The sequence below is a fragment of the Choloepus didactylus genome, chromosome 1 (assembly GCF_015220235.1).
Source record: "Choloepus didactylus isolate mChoDid1 chromosome 1, mChoDid1.pri, whole genome shotgun sequence".
NCBI classification, from domain to species: domain Eukaryota; kingdom Metazoa; phylum Chordata; class Mammalia; order Pilosa; family Megalonychidae; genus Choloepus; species Choloepus didactylus.
Genome location: NC_051307.1, coordinates 208,062,364 through 208,083,330, shown reverse-complemented (window position 1 = coordinate 208,083,330; position 20,967 = coordinate 208,062,364). Strand labels below are relative to the sequence as shown.

The following is a 20,967-nucleotide window of genomic DNA, read 5'->3' as shown; positions in this document are numbered from 1 at the left end:
TTCTCTGAGCCCCACTGTCCTAATGGAGGTAACAGAATCCGTTCACAGGGCCACAGCGAGGAGCAGATGGGCATGCATGCGACTGAGAATAGAGCCCGGCATATCATATGTCCTAACAAATATGGCTTGAAAAAATGCACACTTGGCCATTACTAATAACTGCTGCTATTATTGCTGACTTCTGAGTCTTGGCAGCCCCCTGCCTCACAGAGTTCACCCCTAGAGAGTAAGTTCATGGGATAAAATGGTCCTTAACAGTATCATTGTTTATTAATAAGCCTATTCCTTTAAAGAGGCAGTTGAACTTTAAGCCGGGCAGCCACTCTTCTTACTGGCCAGAGCAAAGATTCTCAGACAAGGTTGTGCTTCTGTAGGCAGGTGGGAAACTGGGCCTTTGACACAGTGATGGTCTCTTGCCCACAAATTTGACAATTTGATTCCATCCTGCCAGTTGCAAATTAAGGTTCCTGACTGTGACAGTACGTCCAGCCTCAGAGGAGGTGGCCCCAGGGAAAGGCGATCAAAGCCTCTGTCAGCCAGGGCTCTCCTGGGGATCAGGGGCAGTACCATGAGTGCTAGAGCCTAAATGGGTCAAATGTCTGCTGTTTTCTTAATTTATTTTCTCATAATTAATGTCACATTTGCTTACTGTAGAACACTTGGAAAATAATGAAAAGTATACAAATAAAAAAATATGACCCATACAACCACAACACAGAGATCAACACCTGACATTCTGCTATGTTTCCCAAAGGGTGAGCATTTTTAAACAGTTAGTGTTTCTAGTTTCCAAAGTTCACTGTTTCGCCAACAAAGAATTTATAAAATGTAATCATTGAACTGTTCTGCTTTCCAAGTGACTGCCTTCAGTAATTCTTCAATCATTCTTCTAGAAGAATGACTATTTCTTGTGCCATGCACTATGTTAAGGGATAGACAAGTCTCATTTGATTCTCACGACTCCAATAATTTCACAGATGGGGACATGCAGAGCTCAGGGAGGGTAAGTCCCTCGGTGAGATGGCCAATAAGCCTTGGAATCGAGATTCAAACCCAAGTCTGCGTCATTTCAGAGACTCTGATCCCTCCTTTGAGATGCTCTCCTCCTTGCTAACTCAGGCCGTTAGCTCAGATGGCAGGGACATTGATGGCTGCAGAGCCACGTTGGAGTCCATCCCACCAGCTGGTCACATCTCTATTAACGACGACTCATATGGGTTGGCCCCAAGACCAGCCTTAATGGCCGAGGCTGCAGGAACTACTATATACTAGTGACTGCAATGCACCCCCGCCACATGCCCAATATGCATATCTTATTTAATCAACCAATTCAGGACCTCGGAGAAACCTTGTAGTACCTGATGATACCATTTTAGTCAGGATTTCCACAAAGATTTTGCCAGCCTCTTTGGCTGTGTGCCCCATAACAGCCCAGACTTCTCCGGATAAGATGCGTGACTTGATGAAACAGACATGAGGCAGAGAGAAATTCCGATGAGATTGGATTGGGAGATGCAATCTTACATGTTCAGGGAAAGATGAGAAGCTCAGATACACCAGAGGGAAACAGGGCCATGAGGGTGTGGCAAAACCCAGCAGGAAGGTAGGAGAGCGGCAACAGGGCATGTCCTGACAACAAGCCTTTTCCTTTTGCTAAAAGGTGCTGTGCTCTTATTAATTAATGTTTTTAAGCATCTCAAAGATGAAAAGTTCTACGTGCTCTCTTAGTATTATTACAAAATCCTTTTGATCACTGCAAAACTAAAACGGCTTTGGTATTTTCTTAAAAAACAATAATTAAGCCGCCTCTTTGAAAACCCGAATGACCTTTATCTTAATCAGTGTCCTGCGAGAGGAGGGCCTGGCTCAGCAGCCCTGAGTCAGAGCTGTGCCTCGCCGCCGTTTTTGTAGGTCAAATGCGGCTTACTGTACCGTGGCTGGATTTAAACTCCCCATTTTCGAAAAGCCAGTCTGTCTTGCAGTAGCGAGCTAGTCATAAAAATTATAATCGTGCTGAGTGACTGGGGAGGGCGGAATGTTTCGTGCCAGCAAAGGGACAGGAAATGGGGCTCCTGGAGAAGGGTGGCAGCTCCAGGCCTGCTGACTCAGGATGGGGGTAATACAGAGGGAGGTTGGCCAGCCTGCCAGAGAAGGTGCACGATGCAAGGTGCATGATGCTTCGTACAATATCGAGATACCTGCGGGCACCTGGGGGACATCTGCTCTGAGCATTAGAACACTTCAAGACGAAAACCTCCCTAAAGTTTCCCGGAGTAAAAGTTAAATGTGAGACAGACTTCAGGATGAAATTCCAAGTTTAAAATAGAGTGGCCCCATGCACAACTATGTAATGGTACTGTGAACAGTCGAATGTATGATTTGTTTTGTACGACTGCATGGTATGTGAATATATCTCAATAAAATGAATTAAAAAAAAATAGAGTGGCCCTGAGTTTCAGAGCATGGATGTATGCCATATTCCAAAGCTGATTTTACATAAAGATTTCAGAAGTCATTGTGCCATTAGAAGATGAGGTCTGGGGTAAAAAGAGGCCCTCTATAATTTAAGAGTTTGCCTATGATGCTCAGCAAGTAATTTTTTTTTTTTTTTTTTAAGTTACAAAACTTTTTTTGGCATTATCCTTTGAGCAGCTGACTATATCAAAAGACCCTTGGGGATGTGGAACCCATCAGGCCTTTTTGAAGATGGGGTACAATTGGGCATCACAGATGGATTCCAGTTTTGAAATTGTAAAGAGAGTGAATTTCCTTATTCACTCAAGTGAAGACAGAAAATTGTACCAACCAACAATGTAGTAAAACGTGTGAGCCTTCAAACGCTGCTGTTGCCGACCTCCTGTGCAGAGCGAGTTCTCTGTGTTGCTGGATTGTCTCCTGCAATCAGTAATAGGGGCCCATCCACTCCTATCTAGTCACCCCCATTCCTAATGCCCATCCCCAGTGCAGTCACTGGGAAGAGGACCCTAGACTCACAGGCTCAGCTGGGAGGAATGGCAGTCAGAACAGAGAGATCTTGCAGCTTCAAAGTTTTTGTACTAAATTACATGAAAGGCAGAGAGCTGGCAGTGAATTGCATGCGAAGTACATAGAGAGATGGAGAAACAGGGAAAGGAAGCCTTTCTTGCAAGCCCACATCCATTATCTTTGACTCTAATTTATGCCTACAATGTTATCAACCCACTTGTGACTCCAGAGCCTTTGTCTCACACACACACACACACACACACACACACACACACACACACAGAGACATACGCAAAGAGACACGTGTGTGTTTAAAGTTAGGGAGCTGTTTGGCTTGACAGCTTCATTTGGCTTGGCTTTTTATCTTTAATAAATTAAAGATCTTGAGAAGGAAGAGAAGACCTGAAGGGATCCTCCTCTGTGCCCATCTCCTCCATGAAGGTGCCCCTGATCCTTCTACCTCGAGTCTCTCTCCCTTCCCAGTGGGGGTGACCTTTGTTTGGCGGCACTCTGAGCAGTCAGCACCCTGCAGCACAAACACACATGTGGCCATCTGGTCCCCCGGCCACACGCCGGCCACCAAGCTGAGCAGGTTTGCATACATCATCAGTCCATCTAGTCCCCTGGTCTGGTCACATGGCAACATGTTTTTTTAATTTTGTTTCATGTTTCTTGATTATAGTGATATACCTTTTAAAAAATGTTTCCGGATGTATGTGCTGGTCTGAGTAAGTCCAAAAGACTTCTGATGTGATTCATGACACACAGGAAAACCAAAAGTCCCCTGCAAGGCTGACCGAGTTCTCTGGGTATTATATTTGTCTGTGACCATGGAAATGTGGGCAATGGCTGGAACTGGTGAGTATAGTCAGAGAAAGAGGCTGGTGGGCCAGGCAGAGAAACCAGGGCCCACCAAGTTACTATATCCCATTGCTTCTACCTTCTCAGTGTCCCTCAAGATTGCATCACATCCTTGTGCCACTAACCAAGTCCAGGCCACCACGATCACCTCTCCCTTGATGACAGCAAATATCTCCTAAGCAGCCTCCCTGCCTGGGGTCTACCCTACTCCAATCCATCTCCTGGGTTCAGCCAGAAGGATTCTCCTAAAATCAAAATCAGATCATACCACTGCTCGGCATGGAAGCCTTATGGCTCCTCATGCTCTGGAGGATAATGCCCAACTTTCTAGAATGCTGCAAGACCCCATCTCTCCACCTCTGCTTGCTGCTCTCGTCTCTCACCACCCCCTTCAGGCCTCTGCACACACCAGTCCGTCTTCTCCAAACACCCTTTACCCCAACTCGGAATCAAGTGGCCAATTCCTGCTACTCCTCAGGATGTGGCCGAGACATCACCTGGGCAGTCTGTCCTGTGCTGGTTGGGTCAGGTCAGGGTCAGATCAGGCCCTTCCATATTCCCCTAGGCTTCCTGCGGTGACCCCATCCCAGCCCCCATCACACTGTCCTGCAAATTACTCACTTCCTTGCCTGTGTCTCTGAGTAGATCCTAAGCATCTTTGGGAAAGAGGCATTTTTGGTCACCATCAAACCTGCAGTGCCGAGGACAGTGCCTGGCAAAGGTTAGGTTCTGCATGAATATTTGATGAATGGGTGAACAGAATGAATGAATAAATTAGTATGCATATTCACTTAACAAACACATGCTTACCATGCATGGTACTTTGTGAATATCTCATTTAATCCTCCTAACAAGCTCATGCAGTAGGTACTATTTTTGTCCTCATTCTTCAGTGGAGGAAACCAAGCTGAGGGAGGTTAAGTCACATTTCCAAAGTCACATGGTTGAGGGAGGCAGGGCTAAGGTTTGGCCCCAGGTATCTGGCTAAAGACTGCTCTCGAGCTCCGTGGCCTTCTGGTCATGGAGCCGAGATGATTGGGGGAGGTATACGCCAGGTCCCTATAATGCCACAGCTGAGCAGAGAAGAGTTTTGAATCTGCAACTCTTAAAGGAATCTTTCCATTAGATACACATGAATGTAATAGTTATATTTGAATTTGAGCCTGGATGGACATGCGCTTCATGTCCATCCAGGGGGAATCCAACCCATATTAAAATCAAGTCTGCTACAGTACCAGAAGTCAGACTAACGCTTTCACCCCTCCCAGTCACACAAAAAAACTTTTCCTGGAGTGTAGCTAAAAAGTCTGGGGGAGCCTTTTGGGAGAATCAAGCATTTGGGAGAATCAGAACATTTTAACTGATTCTAATACCCGGGATATATTTGGGAAATCCCTATATTTCTTCATTGCCTGTCCATTTCTGAATGTTTCAGGTCTGAATTATCTCCTCTTTTATCTCTTTATCCTTACCATCCCCAAGAAGTTAAGCTTAGCTCATTGGGCAATTCCTTCTGCTTGGTTATATTTCTGCCAACCCAGGTCTCTGTCTCAATTTAAATCTGCCTTAAGCATCCCTTAGTTGGGGAGGGGGGTCCTTGCACCTCTGATTTAATTGGGCTAAGTGTGTACATGTGTGTCTGTGTGTGTGCGCATGAGTATGACACCTTCCTTCTAGCTGATGATCTGGATTTGTCTTTTGCATAGTCTGGCTTCAGCTCTGCCTGGGGTCAATTGAGTGCCTTGCTATGTTCAACTTCAGTTTTTTAGCCATTGGGTCCAAATGCAAGAAGCCATCGCGGCTACAGTAAATGTCCCCTTGAATTGCTCTTTAAGAGGCTCCCACTCTTCCAGAAAGAGACAGGCAGATAAAGCATTTGATTAAGACTTGAATCCAGAGCCTCCTGGGTTGGGGCTGCCTGGTCAGCCTATCATTTGGGATTTCTGGTCCTCGCCAGCTGGCACAGAAGTAGCCAATCCTGTAAAATCCCGAATTATGACCCAAAGAGATGCCAGTAAGTACCATATTATCATGCCACCGAATGGGGGGAGGAGGTGTTGGTGGGGAAATAAGCGGGTGGATTCCCCTCAAAGGAGACAAAAGGGGGATGTGAGGCTGGGTAGAACTTTTGGCAAAGCCCTGCATGCCTTAGCAAAATTACTTTTTTGCCTCAATATTCCAAATATGTTGGTGTTTCCCTTTGCCCAGCAAATATTCACAGAGAATGTAGAAATGGCATGTGAGAGGGATGTCCAGAAATACACTTGCCTGTCCCTGATTATGAAAGTTGAGCAAAAATCTTTGCACTCCCCGGTGAAGCACAACCATCAGTGGTGCAACAGGGGTTGAATTATTGCACCCAAAAGTCCATGGTCTCAACATTTTTATTTGCATTCTTTGGGTCTTATCATTTAGGATTATGCAAAAATGACAGCTGCTTATAATTATTTGGGGGTTTGAGCTGCAATAATTAAAAACATCTGCCTTTATCTTACCGCTACCAGACTTAACCCCATGAGGTTGGGTCTACTGAACTTCAAAGAGGGAAGCAAGAAATAGAAGAAAACTCCACACATTACCAACAAATTTCTAACGATTCATTTAAATGGATAACCAGTTATTCCAACAGCCTTGAAACCTTTAATTATCTTTTAGATGTATATAATTTGGGACTGCTAATTAGATAGCAATTTAATGCTCTCACGAGGATTCAGATGCACTGTCTTTCTAAAATGTAAACTCTAAGAGGAATAATCACTGGCATTCAAATGACTGAATTCTTCAGTTATTCAAATGAGTGCAGGCATTTACACTGTTGGAATCATCTGAATATTCTGCTGTCAGCTCCAGCTGTAGAGTTTTACACACGGCCTCTCAATGGAGTGAGGGTGAGGTTAGGTTATCTCCCTGCCCAAGTCCACCTCCCTGGAGAGGGAAAAGAAGGGCTCCTTGGGAAAGCCTCAGACCACATAAGCAGGTCAATTGTGTCCCCTCTGAGATTCAGAGAGCTCTATTTTCCTTTTATAAGGAGGGACAAACTTTCCCGGAATTTACAGTTAAGAAAGCTTTAAGGCTCACTTCCCAGGCTTTCTCCATTCTACCCTGCCTTCTATTGTCTGGGCAGTTAACGTTTTAATTAATAACTCCTCCCTCCCCCCAACAGGCAGGCAGCTACAGATGGAGAAGGGGAGTGTTTCACTCTGCCTTGAGCTTCCACTTCCTGTGTATTCCTACCCCCGTTGAGATGGTCCTTTAAATTATATAAAGATGTGCATCACATGGAGAAAAGCAATTGATCAATTAGATGACACTTGGCGATGACAGAAGCCAGCGCTCACATCTCAGCCTCACAATACCGCCAGGGTTTGCATTCCTGAGCTGGGACTAGTAGCTAGCAGCTGAGACTCATTTCCCCCGGGAGGAGAAGGAGGTGCAAACAAATCTATAGGAATTTTTAAGAGATCATTATTCAACACATTGTATGTAATTACATTTTGATGAGCTTTTTATTGCTAATTCATCATCCAAGATGGGGTACTCTAGATATGAAATTAATCTAGTAAAACAAAGGTCAGAGTGTGTCCAGTGAAAAGAAAAGCTTTTTCTTTGTCAAATGCTCTTGCCAAACAATAAAGCAGCAGAGAATCCTCTCTCTAAACCAAATTTCCTTTAACAGCCTGATCTTGATTATTAAGCATAAAGCCCATGCTCCCTGGTACTTCTAAGTACAAATGAGGATTCTCCAAGCAGGCTAGTGTGAGCGGAACAGATGTGCAGGGGCCTGAAATGGAATGGAAAGTGTGCCTGTGGCCATCGTATTAATGCAAAGGTCTATATGGGTGCACAGGAAATGGCATTTGAAGCTATCGTCTAGAGCAAATAAATATTTGCAGAGAAATATCAGTTCTCTGGTGTTTTGTTTTGTATTCTCTCAGCATCCTGAGGCCAGGATTCAAGTGCAAGGTTTTTTGGGGGAGGGAGGGTTTCCCAGGAAATACCCATAGGGAAATGGGAACTTGGTATGGAGAAGGGAAGGCAGCCAACACTGGTGCATTATCAAGGTTGTTACCACTGTGGGCAACTGGAGCTTAATCCCACTGGGGAACGCAGGGAGTGTGCAGAACACACAGCTCCGAGAAAGCCCACACGAGAGTCCCATCAGTCCCTGGTAGAGGGATGCTAATTCCTCGGCCATTTCAGCCTGTGGGATGCCTGGGAAGAGTGGGCTCAAAAGACCAGAAAAGTCTTCACACATGCCAGATCAGCTTGGAAGCTGCAAGCTGATCTGGCATGTGTGGAAATAGTAAGGGCTGAGGGGATATGGGCAAGGCATCAACAATGGCTGCTTCGTCAGGTGAGCTTCCATATATGAATTTTTCAGTAAAAACTCAGATCACGCACCCTCTCCTTTGGAAGTCCGTCTAAACATCCTGGTGGATTCCAGTACATGACACACTGAACGCCCCCTGCCTCAGGATCTTTGTCCCTACTGCTCCCTCGGCCTGGCCTCTCCCTGACAGTCTCTGCATGGCGATTTCTTTCTCATCCTCCAGGTTTCAGCTTAAAATGCCATCTCCACTCTCCCTGACCACCCAACTAAGGTAGGTGTCTCTCCCTATTTTTTTGTTTCCTCTAATCTTTGTTTCCTTCAGAGAGCTTTATTGAAATGTACATGTTTTTAAAATGTTATTTGTTTATTTATGAGCTTTTAGAAACCTTATCTTCTCCATTGGACTGCAAACACCAAAGAAAGGGAGGGGTGGGTTATGTTTGTTTGGTTTTATCACTAGATTCCCAGTGCCTAATAGAGTGCCTGGCACATGATAGGTGTTCAATAAAGATGTGCTAGTTGAAGGAAAGGAAAGAAGGGAGGGAAGGAGGGGTCAGGAAGAAGGGAGAGTCAGGCAGTTGCCTGCAGCAGCACGCAAGTACAAATGAGTCCTTACTCATCCAGGTATCTGAAGGGTCCTCTGCTGCTCTCAATTAGATAGATCACAAACTGTGCAGCCTTCCCCAGCCACCCAGCTACCGCTAGACACCAAGTCCTCTTATAATTTCTAATTCTTGTCAGCACTTTCACCCTAGTGCTTAATAATATACTTTCATTGTTTGCTTTGTTTCCTGAATGTGGGTTTTGTCTCCCAATTTATTTATAATTCTACCTCCTTGGCCAGGTACCTCGCTAGGCCCTGGAGATACAGGGGTGAACAAAACAATCTAATCCATGTCTTCAGGTGGCTTGTGGTATAGTGAGAGGGCCGATGTATTAAGATATTTCCGCAATGTGGTTCAGAACCCAAATTCAAAGGCCTGTGCAAGAAGCCTGGTGGGATGGGGAGAGAAGCATGCTGGGGGCTGAGGGAGGTGAGGTTGAGAGGGAGAAAGTTTTGCAGAGGAGAGGTGGGGGTAGGGTGGGAAGGGATGGGGGGAACTGTGAGCCCCATGAGAGCCGGGGCCAGAGCCACACCACAGTGGTTCCCACACTTTGGAATTTCATGGTTGTATCCATCATGCAAGAAACAGCAATTCCACATCACTTGAACAAAAGTGGAATTTATCAGAAGGGTATATACAATCTCTCCTTCTTCACGAAATGGGAGATAAATGAAACAATAAGAATGGACGGGTGAATAAAGGAACTGATCTGCTTTCTCTTTCCTTTCCATTTGTCTCCTCTCCCTGCCTCTTTCCCCTCCTCCTCCTCCCATTCTTTCCTTGCTTCCTTCCTTCCCTCCCTTTCCTTTTTGTTCTTCTTTCTTTCCTTCCATTCTCCTTTCTCTCTTTTCTTCTTGGAAAACTAAGGACTTAAGGAAAACAAGCCTTCCGTCTACTCTTGCCTTTGTATTAGTTAGGGACCCACTGGGAAGCAGATGGCAGAGTCAAGCTGGCTAATGAAGGAGGTATTCAAGGGACTATAACAGCGGTGTGGGCAGGGTGGGGGAAACTACAAGAAACGGTGCAGTACCACAAAGCTAGAAAGAGTGGGGACCTTTTCTCTCACTCTGCATGAAGGGATAGAGGGAGGGAGCAGTTACAGGACCCTAGGAGTGAGAAAGCCACCTGGAGGGGGAGGCTTATAGGACTTGAGCCTGGGGCACAGCTGGTCCAGGAGGAACAGGGATGAACACACCAGCAGCCTGTAGCTGAGGACAGGGACGCCCTTGCTGGGCTCCCGAAGGTGGGCCTCCAGGGGCAGAGAGCAGGGGTGGGGAAAGAGAGCTGGAGGGGTTATGGGGGATCTCTGGCCCAGCTTTCATTTTGTCAAAGAAGACTATAACACAACCTCAGCATTCAGGACAGTTCTTTCAATTGAATAAGTTGATTTTATAAACTTATAAAAAACATGTCCAAAGTCATCTTTTTTTTTTTTTTTTTTTCCTGAAGACTGATGGAAATTTACCTTCTGATTGGCACAGGCCTTGGCTTAGGCTTCAGAGACTATCTTCATACAGGGTTAACCTCTGCCCTAAGCACCCATGTGCAGGGCATTGAGAGGACTTACAGAGGATGTCAGGGTGTCTGCCCAGAGCTGGGTCTTGAATGTGCCAAACCACAGTTCCATGATTATCCCCACCCCCTATCTGCAGGCCTGCCCAGGACATGGAGGATGTTAGGAAGGCACATTGTAGGTGCTCAAAAATTAGGTGAGGAACTGATTCCCACACTCCATCTAGTCCCTAAGCGTCCAAGCCCACACCCTGCCACAGAAGTTGGGGGACAAGAGGCTGCGGGTTTGACTTCTTGAGGTCTGCAGAGCGGGATGCAGCTCCCACTCAACAGAAATCCAGCCACCCCACTGACTTCCTTAACCTTGGAGATGGCAAGGTGTTGGCATTCACCCGCAAAATTCCAACGCTCCCACTCAAGTGTCCATGCTGGGATGGTTCAGGCAGTGCCCTCAACAATTTCACCAGGGGAAAAAAGCACACAAGGCTCTGTTTCCTCTTTTGCCAAATGATTTCAAAAAGAGCAGGCTCTGCATGGGGGTGATACAGTCTTGTTTATTTTTTCTCAGAGAAAACACTCCTCTGATCAGATGCACTTACTAAGCATCAGTTAATTCTTTCCTTTAAACTAAACAGAGTGGATTCAGACCAGGCCTAAATCAGAGATGCCTGGGACTCTGCTCTGAGAATCTGCTCCGGCAGGGACACCGTCCCCGGAGAGACCGGAGCACATGGCAGTGCCAGTGCGCCACCTACTGGTGAGAGGCTTTCAGTTCCTCGAGAGCCTGAGAGCTGAGAGCCAGGAGCCCAGAAGGGATTCCTGCATTTGGGAACCACTGAAAGGTTTGTAAATGTGGCTAAGTTCCCACCCTCTACACCCCAAAGAGCACCAGCCAGCAGAATCCATGGCTCTGAGACCAGAAAGGGAAGTCATGCCCGGCCCATCCTGAGGGCAGCGGTCCTGGGGCGACTGTGGGGCAACATTCTCAGAGTGGTGGATGCAGTTAGTGTGCATGTCACCTCCTCCGGGAAGCCCGCCTGCCTCCCAGGCACCTTTCCTCAAGGAAAGCAGATATGTCCTCTGTGTGTCCATAGGCTTTCTTAGCCCCTCCGGCCATCAGGGAACTTCTTGCTTTGTGTGGTGAGCTTCTTGTGGGCAGAGACATCATTCTACCTGCTTCCGTTTGTCCATTAGTTAGCCCAGTGCTTGACTCAAGGGACATCTGATGAATGCTCACAGGTGAGTGGGAGAGAAAGAAAGGAAAGTGACCAACTACATTTGGCTTACTTTTCTGTGCCTGTCATAGCCAGGACTCAATACATGTTTGATGAATGAATGCACAGTACCTACAACACTTAGCATTTATTGTAGGAAACTGGTACTCACACATTTATTCAGTCATGTGACAAGTATTTGCGGACTACCTCCTCTGTGCAGCAGCAGAGTTTCCAGATCTTTTGGAGCTTGTACTCACAGAAAACACAGAGGTAAAATTCAACACACAGACATTTACCAGTTGTGATAAGTGATCCAAAGAAACTAAAGCAGTGGGATTGATGGAGAATGACAGGAGTGGCTCCCTTGGTTGGGGGTCAGGGGTGGCCTCTCTAAGGAGGTGACATGGGGAGCTGAAAACACAGAGGATAAGAGAAGCCAGTTACTTGGGTGGGTGGAGTGAGATTCCAGGTAAAGGGAAGAGCAAGCACAAGGACTGGGAGCAGGAAGGAACTTGGGGAATGGACCAGAGGGCTGGCATGGCTGGAGCACAGGTGAGCATCCTGCGTAGAAGCACAAGCTTGTGCAGGGAAGGAAGCAAGAGCCTGATCTGTGGGTGCTGTGGGTCACGGTCAGGAGGGCAGTGGCACTACCTGACCAACGTCTGTGAGGCCCCATCTGACCCAGAGTGAACAGTGGCTGGCAGGGCAGGAACAGGGGCCCAGAGAGGAGCTGCAGGTGACAAAGGCATCAGGAGAGGCATGGCAGTGGCTCTGACCAGGAGGTGGAGGCAGAGACAGAGAGAGGTGAACAGAGTTGAGTGCATTTTGGAGCCAGACCCAGCGGGACATAAGGGTGGATGGCATGGGGAGGGGTCCAGATAAAGCAACTGGTGGAGGCCGCAACCACAACTGTTGAACCACTGGGAAAACATTAGCGTTTGCATTGAGTAGGTGTAGATGGGAAGAAGAAATGAAGAAATTAACTGAGGTGCTCCTGGTCCAAGGATTTTACAAAAAAAGAAAATTATTAAATGTATGGGATGTAAGCAAGACTTTGCATAACTGAAGATATACACAATCACATAAAGATCAAATTTGAACTTCGCATCTCAATTTTTTAGAATTATGTAGATTTTCCTCACATGGCTCATTGCTTGAGCTGAGTCAATTGGACCTAGACAATTATTCTAATAGAGTCCCTACTGTTTAAGCTCCTATTTAAACTGGTGTTTTATATACACCCTCTACTAAGAATTTAACATATATTTACTTGTGTCCAGAGGGATAGCCACTCTGTTCCACATGAGGGGACCACAATGTAAAAACATTTACATTTATCAGTACCGTACAGTCTACGTGTCAATCTATGTATTCCATAATCTTCTACAGGGGTCTATCTACATATAACCCACATGCAATAGCACAACAGGGCATGGGAAAATAAACCATCAGTAAGAAGAAAGAAGCATGATCAAAGTTTAGAGTGGGGTGGGAAAAGTCAAGAAGCAACACAGGCAATGGCTGGTGACATCAGTTAGAACTCAGGCTGCGGATGCTCCATGGCTGGGATAGGAATGCCGAGTTCCAGAGGAGGCAGGAAGACTCTAGGTTGGGAACATGACACAATTGTTTGCAGAACTTGGGCTCACTAAAGAGTTCACCTGAATTGTTCATGACAACCACATTCATTTTGGTATCTAAATATTCCGATTTAACCTGATAGCTCAGGTTGAACAGATAGGGATGATGTTTCCTACCCTCTGACCTGAGTGGTGGGGTTTGATTTAGGAAGTCCAATCTCCTGGAAGCCCTTGGCTGAAATAGCCAGAGCTGTCCAGCCAAACTGGTAGCCCATTTGCCCTCTCCATTGACTCCATGACACTGAATTTTATACAGCTCTATCCCTCCTACCAGTGGAGACACACAGCCTGGGAGGGAGGGGCAGTGACCTCAACAGAGGCTGGCTGGCTGGCTAACTAACTAACAAACTAACTAACACAGACTTCCAGAATGGTGCAGGTAACTGGTGGTGGTGGTAGAGTCTGTTTTAGTCCATTTTAAGAAAACAGGAGGTCCTGTCATCCACTTTAGCTAGTTTGGCCTGAAATGTCTGGCTACATTCTCCATCTGTCCCATACAGTAGCCACAAGCCACATATGGCTATGAAACACCTGAAATGTGGCCAGTCCAACTGAAATGTACTGAAAGTGTAAAACACACACCAAATTTCAAAGATTTAGTTTGAAAAAAATATAAAATATTGTATTAACTTTTATCTAGATTATATGTTGAAACAATATTTTGAAAGTACTGGGTTAAATAAAACATATTCTGAAACTGAATTCCATCTGTTTCTTTTCACTTTAAATGTGGCTAGTGGAAAATTTAAAATTACACAAGTGTCTCATGTTTGTACCTCGTGTTCTGTTCCTATCAGACAGCACTGGTCTACACTGATGCTGACTATTGTCGTCCAATGATGACCCTGCTATCTGCAGTGGCTGCAGAGACGAGGTTCTTCATCACTCCCACCTTCCAACCACTCTGCCTCCCATTTCCTGAAGAACCAACTCAGCAGAGTGGATTTAGCACATCTAGACTGCTCCGGGTTAGGGTTCCTCGTTTGGGCACCTTCTAGTTGTGTGATCTTGGGAAAGTCATCTTATCTCTTGGTGCCTGGGCTTCCCACCTGTACCGGGATATCGACCTTCTGCATAGAGAACCTCAGCTCCAAGGAGAACCCCTGGCACTCACCATCGTCCACATCTGCCTGGGCCTCCCATTCACACCCCCTTCCCTTGATCCTCTGGGTCTTTCCCCCTGCCCCTACATCTTAGGCTGGCCATTAAATTAGCTAATGATTAAAAGCATTAAGTAAAGCACTAGCAACAGTACCTGGCACATAGAAAGGCATCAACCAATGTTAGAAGAATATACTAATGTTAGAAAAACACAGTAAGAACAGCAAATCAAACACACACATACACACAGAGCAATGCATCTTCTCTAGTGCCTATAGTTACTTCTCACATATCTTATCCACCCTATGAGATTTTGAGTTCCTTGCAGCAGGGCACACCTCTGTAGTATCTCCAAAGAGCTTTTTCAGGCCCAGAACATGGTGGATCTCCAGCAAATGCTGAGGGAATGAAATGCAGGTTTCTCTCCAATCTGCCTTCCTCTCATACAATCCTTCCAGTTCTCATCTCTTTCAGTCCCCCACTGGACAAAAGAAAAGGAGATATATTTGGTGCTCCACCATAACATTTTCAAAGAGTCAGAAAAAATAAAGGGCAAGGACACTAAATCTATTCAGCAGCAATAGCTTGAAGTATTTTTAGCCTGAATGATAAAGAGTAGTAAAGAACAACAACAACAAAAAATGCCAGGTGTCTTAATAACTACTCAAAAAGCATTCCTCAAGGTCTAACTTGAATCCCTCTTGCTGTGCTGTTGTCTCATTCCCCATTCAGAGAATAGTTACTCAGCACACCCATGAAACTCACTCCCCACTTTGGTCTGACACAGGAACTGTGCACACTTGGGGCCAAGTAAATGTTTGTCCAGTCACCGCCAGTTAATCTACCAAGAAGTCAAAAGCTGGTGGCAAAGAGCGAGTGGTGGAGAGAGGGGAATTAAGGAAAACCCAGTTATCAACAGAAAAGTATTACTTTAGCAGTTTTGCCAATTAAACCAAAGTGAATTTGCTGAGTAAGACTCCTACATCTGAGTTGTTTTTGGAGACACTTCATGATTCACACCCAAATCATACAAGATTAAAGAAAATACTGGACAAAATGAAGCCAAACATTAAGTTCAGGGGAAAGATTTTATTGGACAAATTAGAAAAATATTGGTATTGTGCTTCAGAGAAACCCACTTCTTTCCTCTGGCTGCAGAGGCAGAAACAACCTCAGTGGCAGATGGAGAGGGAAGAAGAGTTGTTTTAAGTGAGCCTGCTCCGTCCTCTCCTCGCTGGCCACAACCCCATGCTCACACCCACTGTGCTAATCTGGCAGCCTCGGCCAGAACCAAGGGGAACATCCATTTATTATAAGGATTCAATTATATGGCTGGGCTTGGGAAAAGGCACGCTGGGTTTGAATGAGGATTCCCTGCCCAGGCTCTCCAGGGAAGCCGTGAGCAGCCGGCTGCTCCTCACCGTGCTTGGGAGGATTCTGGCTGCAGAGCATTTATGCCCAATGCAGACACTAGGTTTCCAGGGGAAGTTCCCAGGTTACATCCTCCAGAAGAACCCAAAGTAAGCAAAATAGAAAACAGTGGCTGTGGAGGATCCCTTAATTTTCTCATTTCTGAATCCCTACTATGTGTTGAGTAGACTTGTGGTGAGGGAGAAGGAGGGACACATCAGAAGCAAAGGTGAACTAACAACCTGTACATGCTAAAGCCAGGAATATTCCATCCCATGTAGGATGACCCTTAACTATTACTCTTCAGTTACTATGGCTACTAGTATTCTTATTCCTTTTTTTTTTTTTTTTTAATAACTTTGGCCTTCTCATAGAGCAGAGTAGAACCTCCATAGTACAGTTGCTCTCAATCTGTTGTCTAGACTAAAATTGACCAAGATTCTTGTAGCATCACAAAGTAAAACCAAGATTCCTATAAAGCCACAAGATTCCCATGGAAGCACAAAGAAACGTGTGTGTGTGTGTGTGTGTGTGTGTGTGTGTGTGAGAGAGAGAGAGAGAGAGAGAGAGAGAGAGAGAGAGAGAAGGAGGGAGGGAGGGAGAGTGAGAGAGTTACAGACAAGTTTGAGGTTGCACAGACCTCATTGACGGCAGACTGAGAATAACGGCAGACTTCATGATTCCCGAGACTCTGTATTTATACACTTGGGTGTGTACACAATACTCTGCCAATGTTCATTATAACAATCTGAAACAACAGAATACTCAAAAAGTGTTCTTTAGACTCCCCCTAAGCATCCAGCACCACCACATCCTCCCAACCTTAATAACAGCTGAGCACAGATCAAGAGACCAAATATACCATGAACAGGATGTCATTGTAACCACCATTGCCCCCTAGATCTCCTGAGGGCATGCAATGCACCAGGCACTTTGCTTGCATTATTCCCTTTACTCTGACAATGAACCTACTATGTATATACTATGATTATGGTAGGATTACAGGAGAAACATGATGCTCAAGGAGGCTGTGTGACTTGCCCAAAGTCAAACAGTTAGAAGAAGGTGGCAGGACTAGGGGTCAAAGGCAACCTGTGTGATGCCAAAGTTGAATTCTTTCTACTTCACCAATGCCTTCTGCCCAGGAGGACACTGCAAAATGCAAGGCAGAGTCAATATACACCTGCTGAGCACATTCAGATTGGGTAGTTCATGTAATCCTCAATGGTTGGCATGAGCCCAAACTGCCTCTAAATATCTGATGGCCTCAGGATCAGAGAGAGATGAGTGGGACAGAGGACCCATTGGGCTGGGCTTTTCTTATGTTCTTATCAGGGATCATTCGCAAAATGGTTCCACAAGTGAGACAGGGGGCATGTACTTGAGCCGCCCTGTTTATGGGAATTGACTATAGCTACCACTTTTGGTGAAACCATTTAGCACACAGGAATAGAAATGGCCTGTATTTGTATTTGAATTGTCAGCAAGGGAATAGTGTTAACTGGCCCCCTTTTCTAAGAACTTTCAGCTGTCCTCTCAGTGACCACAGCTCTTGAAATGGTTCAAAACAGACCATTTACGGCATGACCAGGAGTTACAGAAGACCAGCAAGACATTGCAAGGTGACTGTGCAGATGTGAGCTGATCAGTTTCATTGCTGCAGAGAGAGGGAAGATGCCTTGGTGACTTCTGACCTGTGGCTCCATTTCATTCCTCTTTTAAATCAGAAGTGAATTCATTCATTGGAGAAGAATCCAGGTTTGATTGCTTCACTGACTCTGTTCCATTCCAATTTGGAATAGATAAGCACTGGGAGCCCCCACTCAGCCACACCAAACACAAAACTCCTACCATCCCCAACAGACAACCCCAGCTGGGAGGCCTGGAGATGGGATACTGTGCTAAGCACGTCGCTGTCAGCAGCTTTTTCAATCAGACTTTTCAATATATCTGAGTTACATTTGGAATTAGCTAACTGGTTAATTCAGTCCTTTTCTGATAAAAAAGGTTGCTGAAATTGGATATGACTGTAAGTCTCATCTTAGAGCATGCATATGGGATCCACATGATGTGGCCATGACTCTGTTAATACCATCGTGATTAGAGCAAAGTTGGATGATGATGGAGCTCTCACATGGATTGTTTCTAAACAATGATGCAAGCAAGAAGAGAATCGGTCCCCACGATGCGTTGCCAATAAACATTTGCATAGCAGGCATGGCTGCTATTTCCCAATTTTGATGAAAGGGGAAAAGATGTGTGGGGTGGATGGGCGCGAGTGTGTTTGTGTGTGTGCATGCCTGTGTGTGTGGAGTGCTATAGAAAACGACTCACATTTTCTTAACTTTATAAAGCAGAGTTCACTGTACTATCCCTTATACCTTCATATTGTCCTTAAAATTAGCTAAATACACACAAACTCAAAGGGATGGCCTTATTACAATTCCTTTCAACCAGCCCAGGGATGGCGAACACATTGCACGCTCACTGACAATACCCCTCCAGAGTGGCAGGGGACACTGCCAGTGGATGAGGACCCCTGCCTGCCTCAGAAAACTCCTCAGTACACTGCAGCAGGCAGACTCCGCAGGGACCAGGGATGACAGGGGAACCAGGGACACCAGTAATACCAGGATTTGGCCGAACCCCAGTCATTTCCGAGAGAGTGAAAACAATGCTAAGAGAAAGACCGTGGTTTATGTACCAGGTCTCCAGACGATGCTACTTGATATCACCCCTGCTGAAAATGGAGACAGGCTCAACTGTTTCATTTCACCAAAATAAGTGTCAGGTAGCTTCTACCCAAAAGGCACTGGGCTTAAGCAATGTAATTTGGGAACAAATCCCATTGTAATTAATTTCTGGGGATCCTGGATCTAATTTGTTAAATAAAATAGGACTTAAAATAAGTGGCTCTCAGGTTGGAGTATGAGAGGCCATTTGTTATATGAAGGGATACACTATAACGGGTTTTAAGCTATCTTGAGTTACAGAACATTTTTTCCATATATTGGCAGATGTGAAATGAACAAACATGTAAATATATCTAGATAGATAAAAGCATGATAGTAAATATATTTACCCTAAATTATTTATGTAACGTGTCAAAACACCATTTATAAACTATTAAAACAAACTGCAAGACAATACTATGAAGAGAACTCTTAAAGGGAAAACTGCTGCATATGCAGTCATCATAGAACTGAAGGAAATCTTTTAAAACTGTAAAAGGGAAAAACACAGAAATAAGTATTTCTCTTACCAGTGGCCTGAGTTCTGGGTGCGTCAGGATATATCCATTATTTGTGATTGCAAAGGCATAACCGTGAATCCCTAACTGTAAGAGGAAGCGAGAAAGAAACCTTCATTAGCTTACTCCCTGGTGAATTTGCAAAGCGTAAAGCAGACCGACATTTAGTAATTTACAACTTAAACTTGGCATTCATAACCCTTATCGGCACAATATTTCATTAAAATGGATGCAAGGCACTGATCCTTGACATTTGGTGGAAATGAAGACCTGTCACAGGATAAGCTCAGCAAATAGCATAATTTAAAATGTCACATCCCATGTTGGCATCCAAGCCTCTTATTTTGATTTATTTAAAACAAAAACAATTACCTTTTTTAAAAAAAAATAAGAAAGTGGCCAATGTTTTTGAAAAGACCCTATGTCCGGGTGAACAGAGTTTTATCAACCTGGGTGTCTTCTCCTTACCTATTATAAGGAAAGATGGGGCCTCACGCTAATTTGCACCTGGACTTCCCACAATTCCACACCCTTGGGGGCCATCTCAAACATGTACTCCCCTGGGCTGTCACTCTGCATAATTCTTCAAGGATAAAAGTGTCCCCACCAGCCGATAAGGAGACTGCCAATCCCTTTTATATTCTTCTGTCTTCAAATTGTACAGCAGCCAAGCTTTTCCATACATGCTTCCATCAACACAAAGCCTGGGTAATTTTCTATGCAGAACCTCACTTAATTTATGTTTTCTGACTAAATGGGACTATGGGAAATAGTTTGAGAGCAATGAAATGTTTTATTAGCTCTAAAAAGTATGTAATAAAATTTAACACTGCACTTATTTAAATAATAATCCTAGCTTTTTGACAATATTCCTATTACACAGCTGACTGCACCCATTGGCTATAATAAATTTACCTACAAATCATTCATGTATTAAAATGGCCTGTGGCATAAAACCCTTACTGATCCTCTCTGAAGAAAGAAAATGTAATCCATTTTGCAAGAGCAGTGAAAAGTGAAGAAATAAAAAAAAAAAAAATCTATTTTTTCCTCACAAGTTACTTCAGATTTCTGAGCCCTCACTGAATTGTCTGTTATTTTTCTTGAAAGTTTTCTGCCACTCACATTCTTGAATGTGATACTGTTAAATGATCCAGACAACAGAGTTTACAAACTAGGAATGACCCTGTCTGCTTGTTAGCTTAACGTCAAGGTGATGTGAAATTACCTTCGGAGAATTTAACACTGGCAATTAAAAGTTTTTCCTGCATTACATAAAGCAAATATACTTGTAGTAGTCAAGGACAACAGAGGTTTTTCCTGGAGTTACTTTGCACAGCAAATTTTAATAAGATTCTACTTGACTCTAATGATAAAAGTATATTTCATTATGCCATGAAAGATAAACCAGAGATTTCCCTACCATTGAGATATATATCATCTGTTTCATCCTGTCTCTTGGAAAAATGTCAGCTATCAACACTGCATTAATTACAATTATTACATCCCAGTTTAATACAGAATGAGGGGGTCAAAAAGGACTCTGAGAGTTCGACTTTTTGTATTAAAGGCAAAGGTAGCATTTGATTGGAAATTCAAACTCAAAATTGACCAAACAAATGATATTTTATAGTTAGGTAATATATTCAAGTGCTGTTATAATGTACATCACTTCAAATCTCTGTTTTGCTTGTGAAAAGTAATGCTTAAAAAAAAAAAAAAAGGATTCCTTGTATATGCGCTCTTAATGACCTGTATGTTTCTTTTATAGTATTTATCAAAATGTTAATAATCAATTATTTGTGAAGTTGATTTTAAGTAATCAAGGCCTTGGTCAAGGCATTTGATTATTTAATGCCTGCCTCCCACCAGAATATATGGTCCATGAGGTCAGGTCCATACTATGTAGTTAAAAAAATATATATATATATATATATATATATATATATATATATATATGGAGGGGTGACTAGGATGGAGGGAAGAGGAGGTGAGGCAGGAGGAAGAAGAAAACGAGGAAGCAGGGAAAAGATCAAGAAGACCGAATTTAGTGCAG

The 20,967-nt window shown here is 44.3% G+C and overlaps 1 protein-coding gene across 7 annotated transcripts in view; it reads right to left on the bottom strand.

Annotated features, from left to right (window-relative positions):
* Positions 1–20,967, bottom strand: part of CACNA2D3 (calcium voltage-gated channel auxiliary subunit alpha2delta 3) — a 1,184,653-nt gene that overhangs the window by 237,304 nt on the left and 926,382 nt on the right. For all 7 annotated transcript variants that reach the window (XR_005210766.1, XM_037798412.1, XM_037798419.1 and 4 more), the window contains one exon: positions 18,924–18,998. Coding sequence is in view for 6 of the 7 variants with exons in the window: in XM_037798412.1 (XP_037654340.1) it covers positions 18,924–18,998 (75 nt within the window). In the remaining variant the exon portion in view is untranslated. The remainder of the gene's footprint in view (positions 1–18,923; positions 18,999–20,967) is intronic.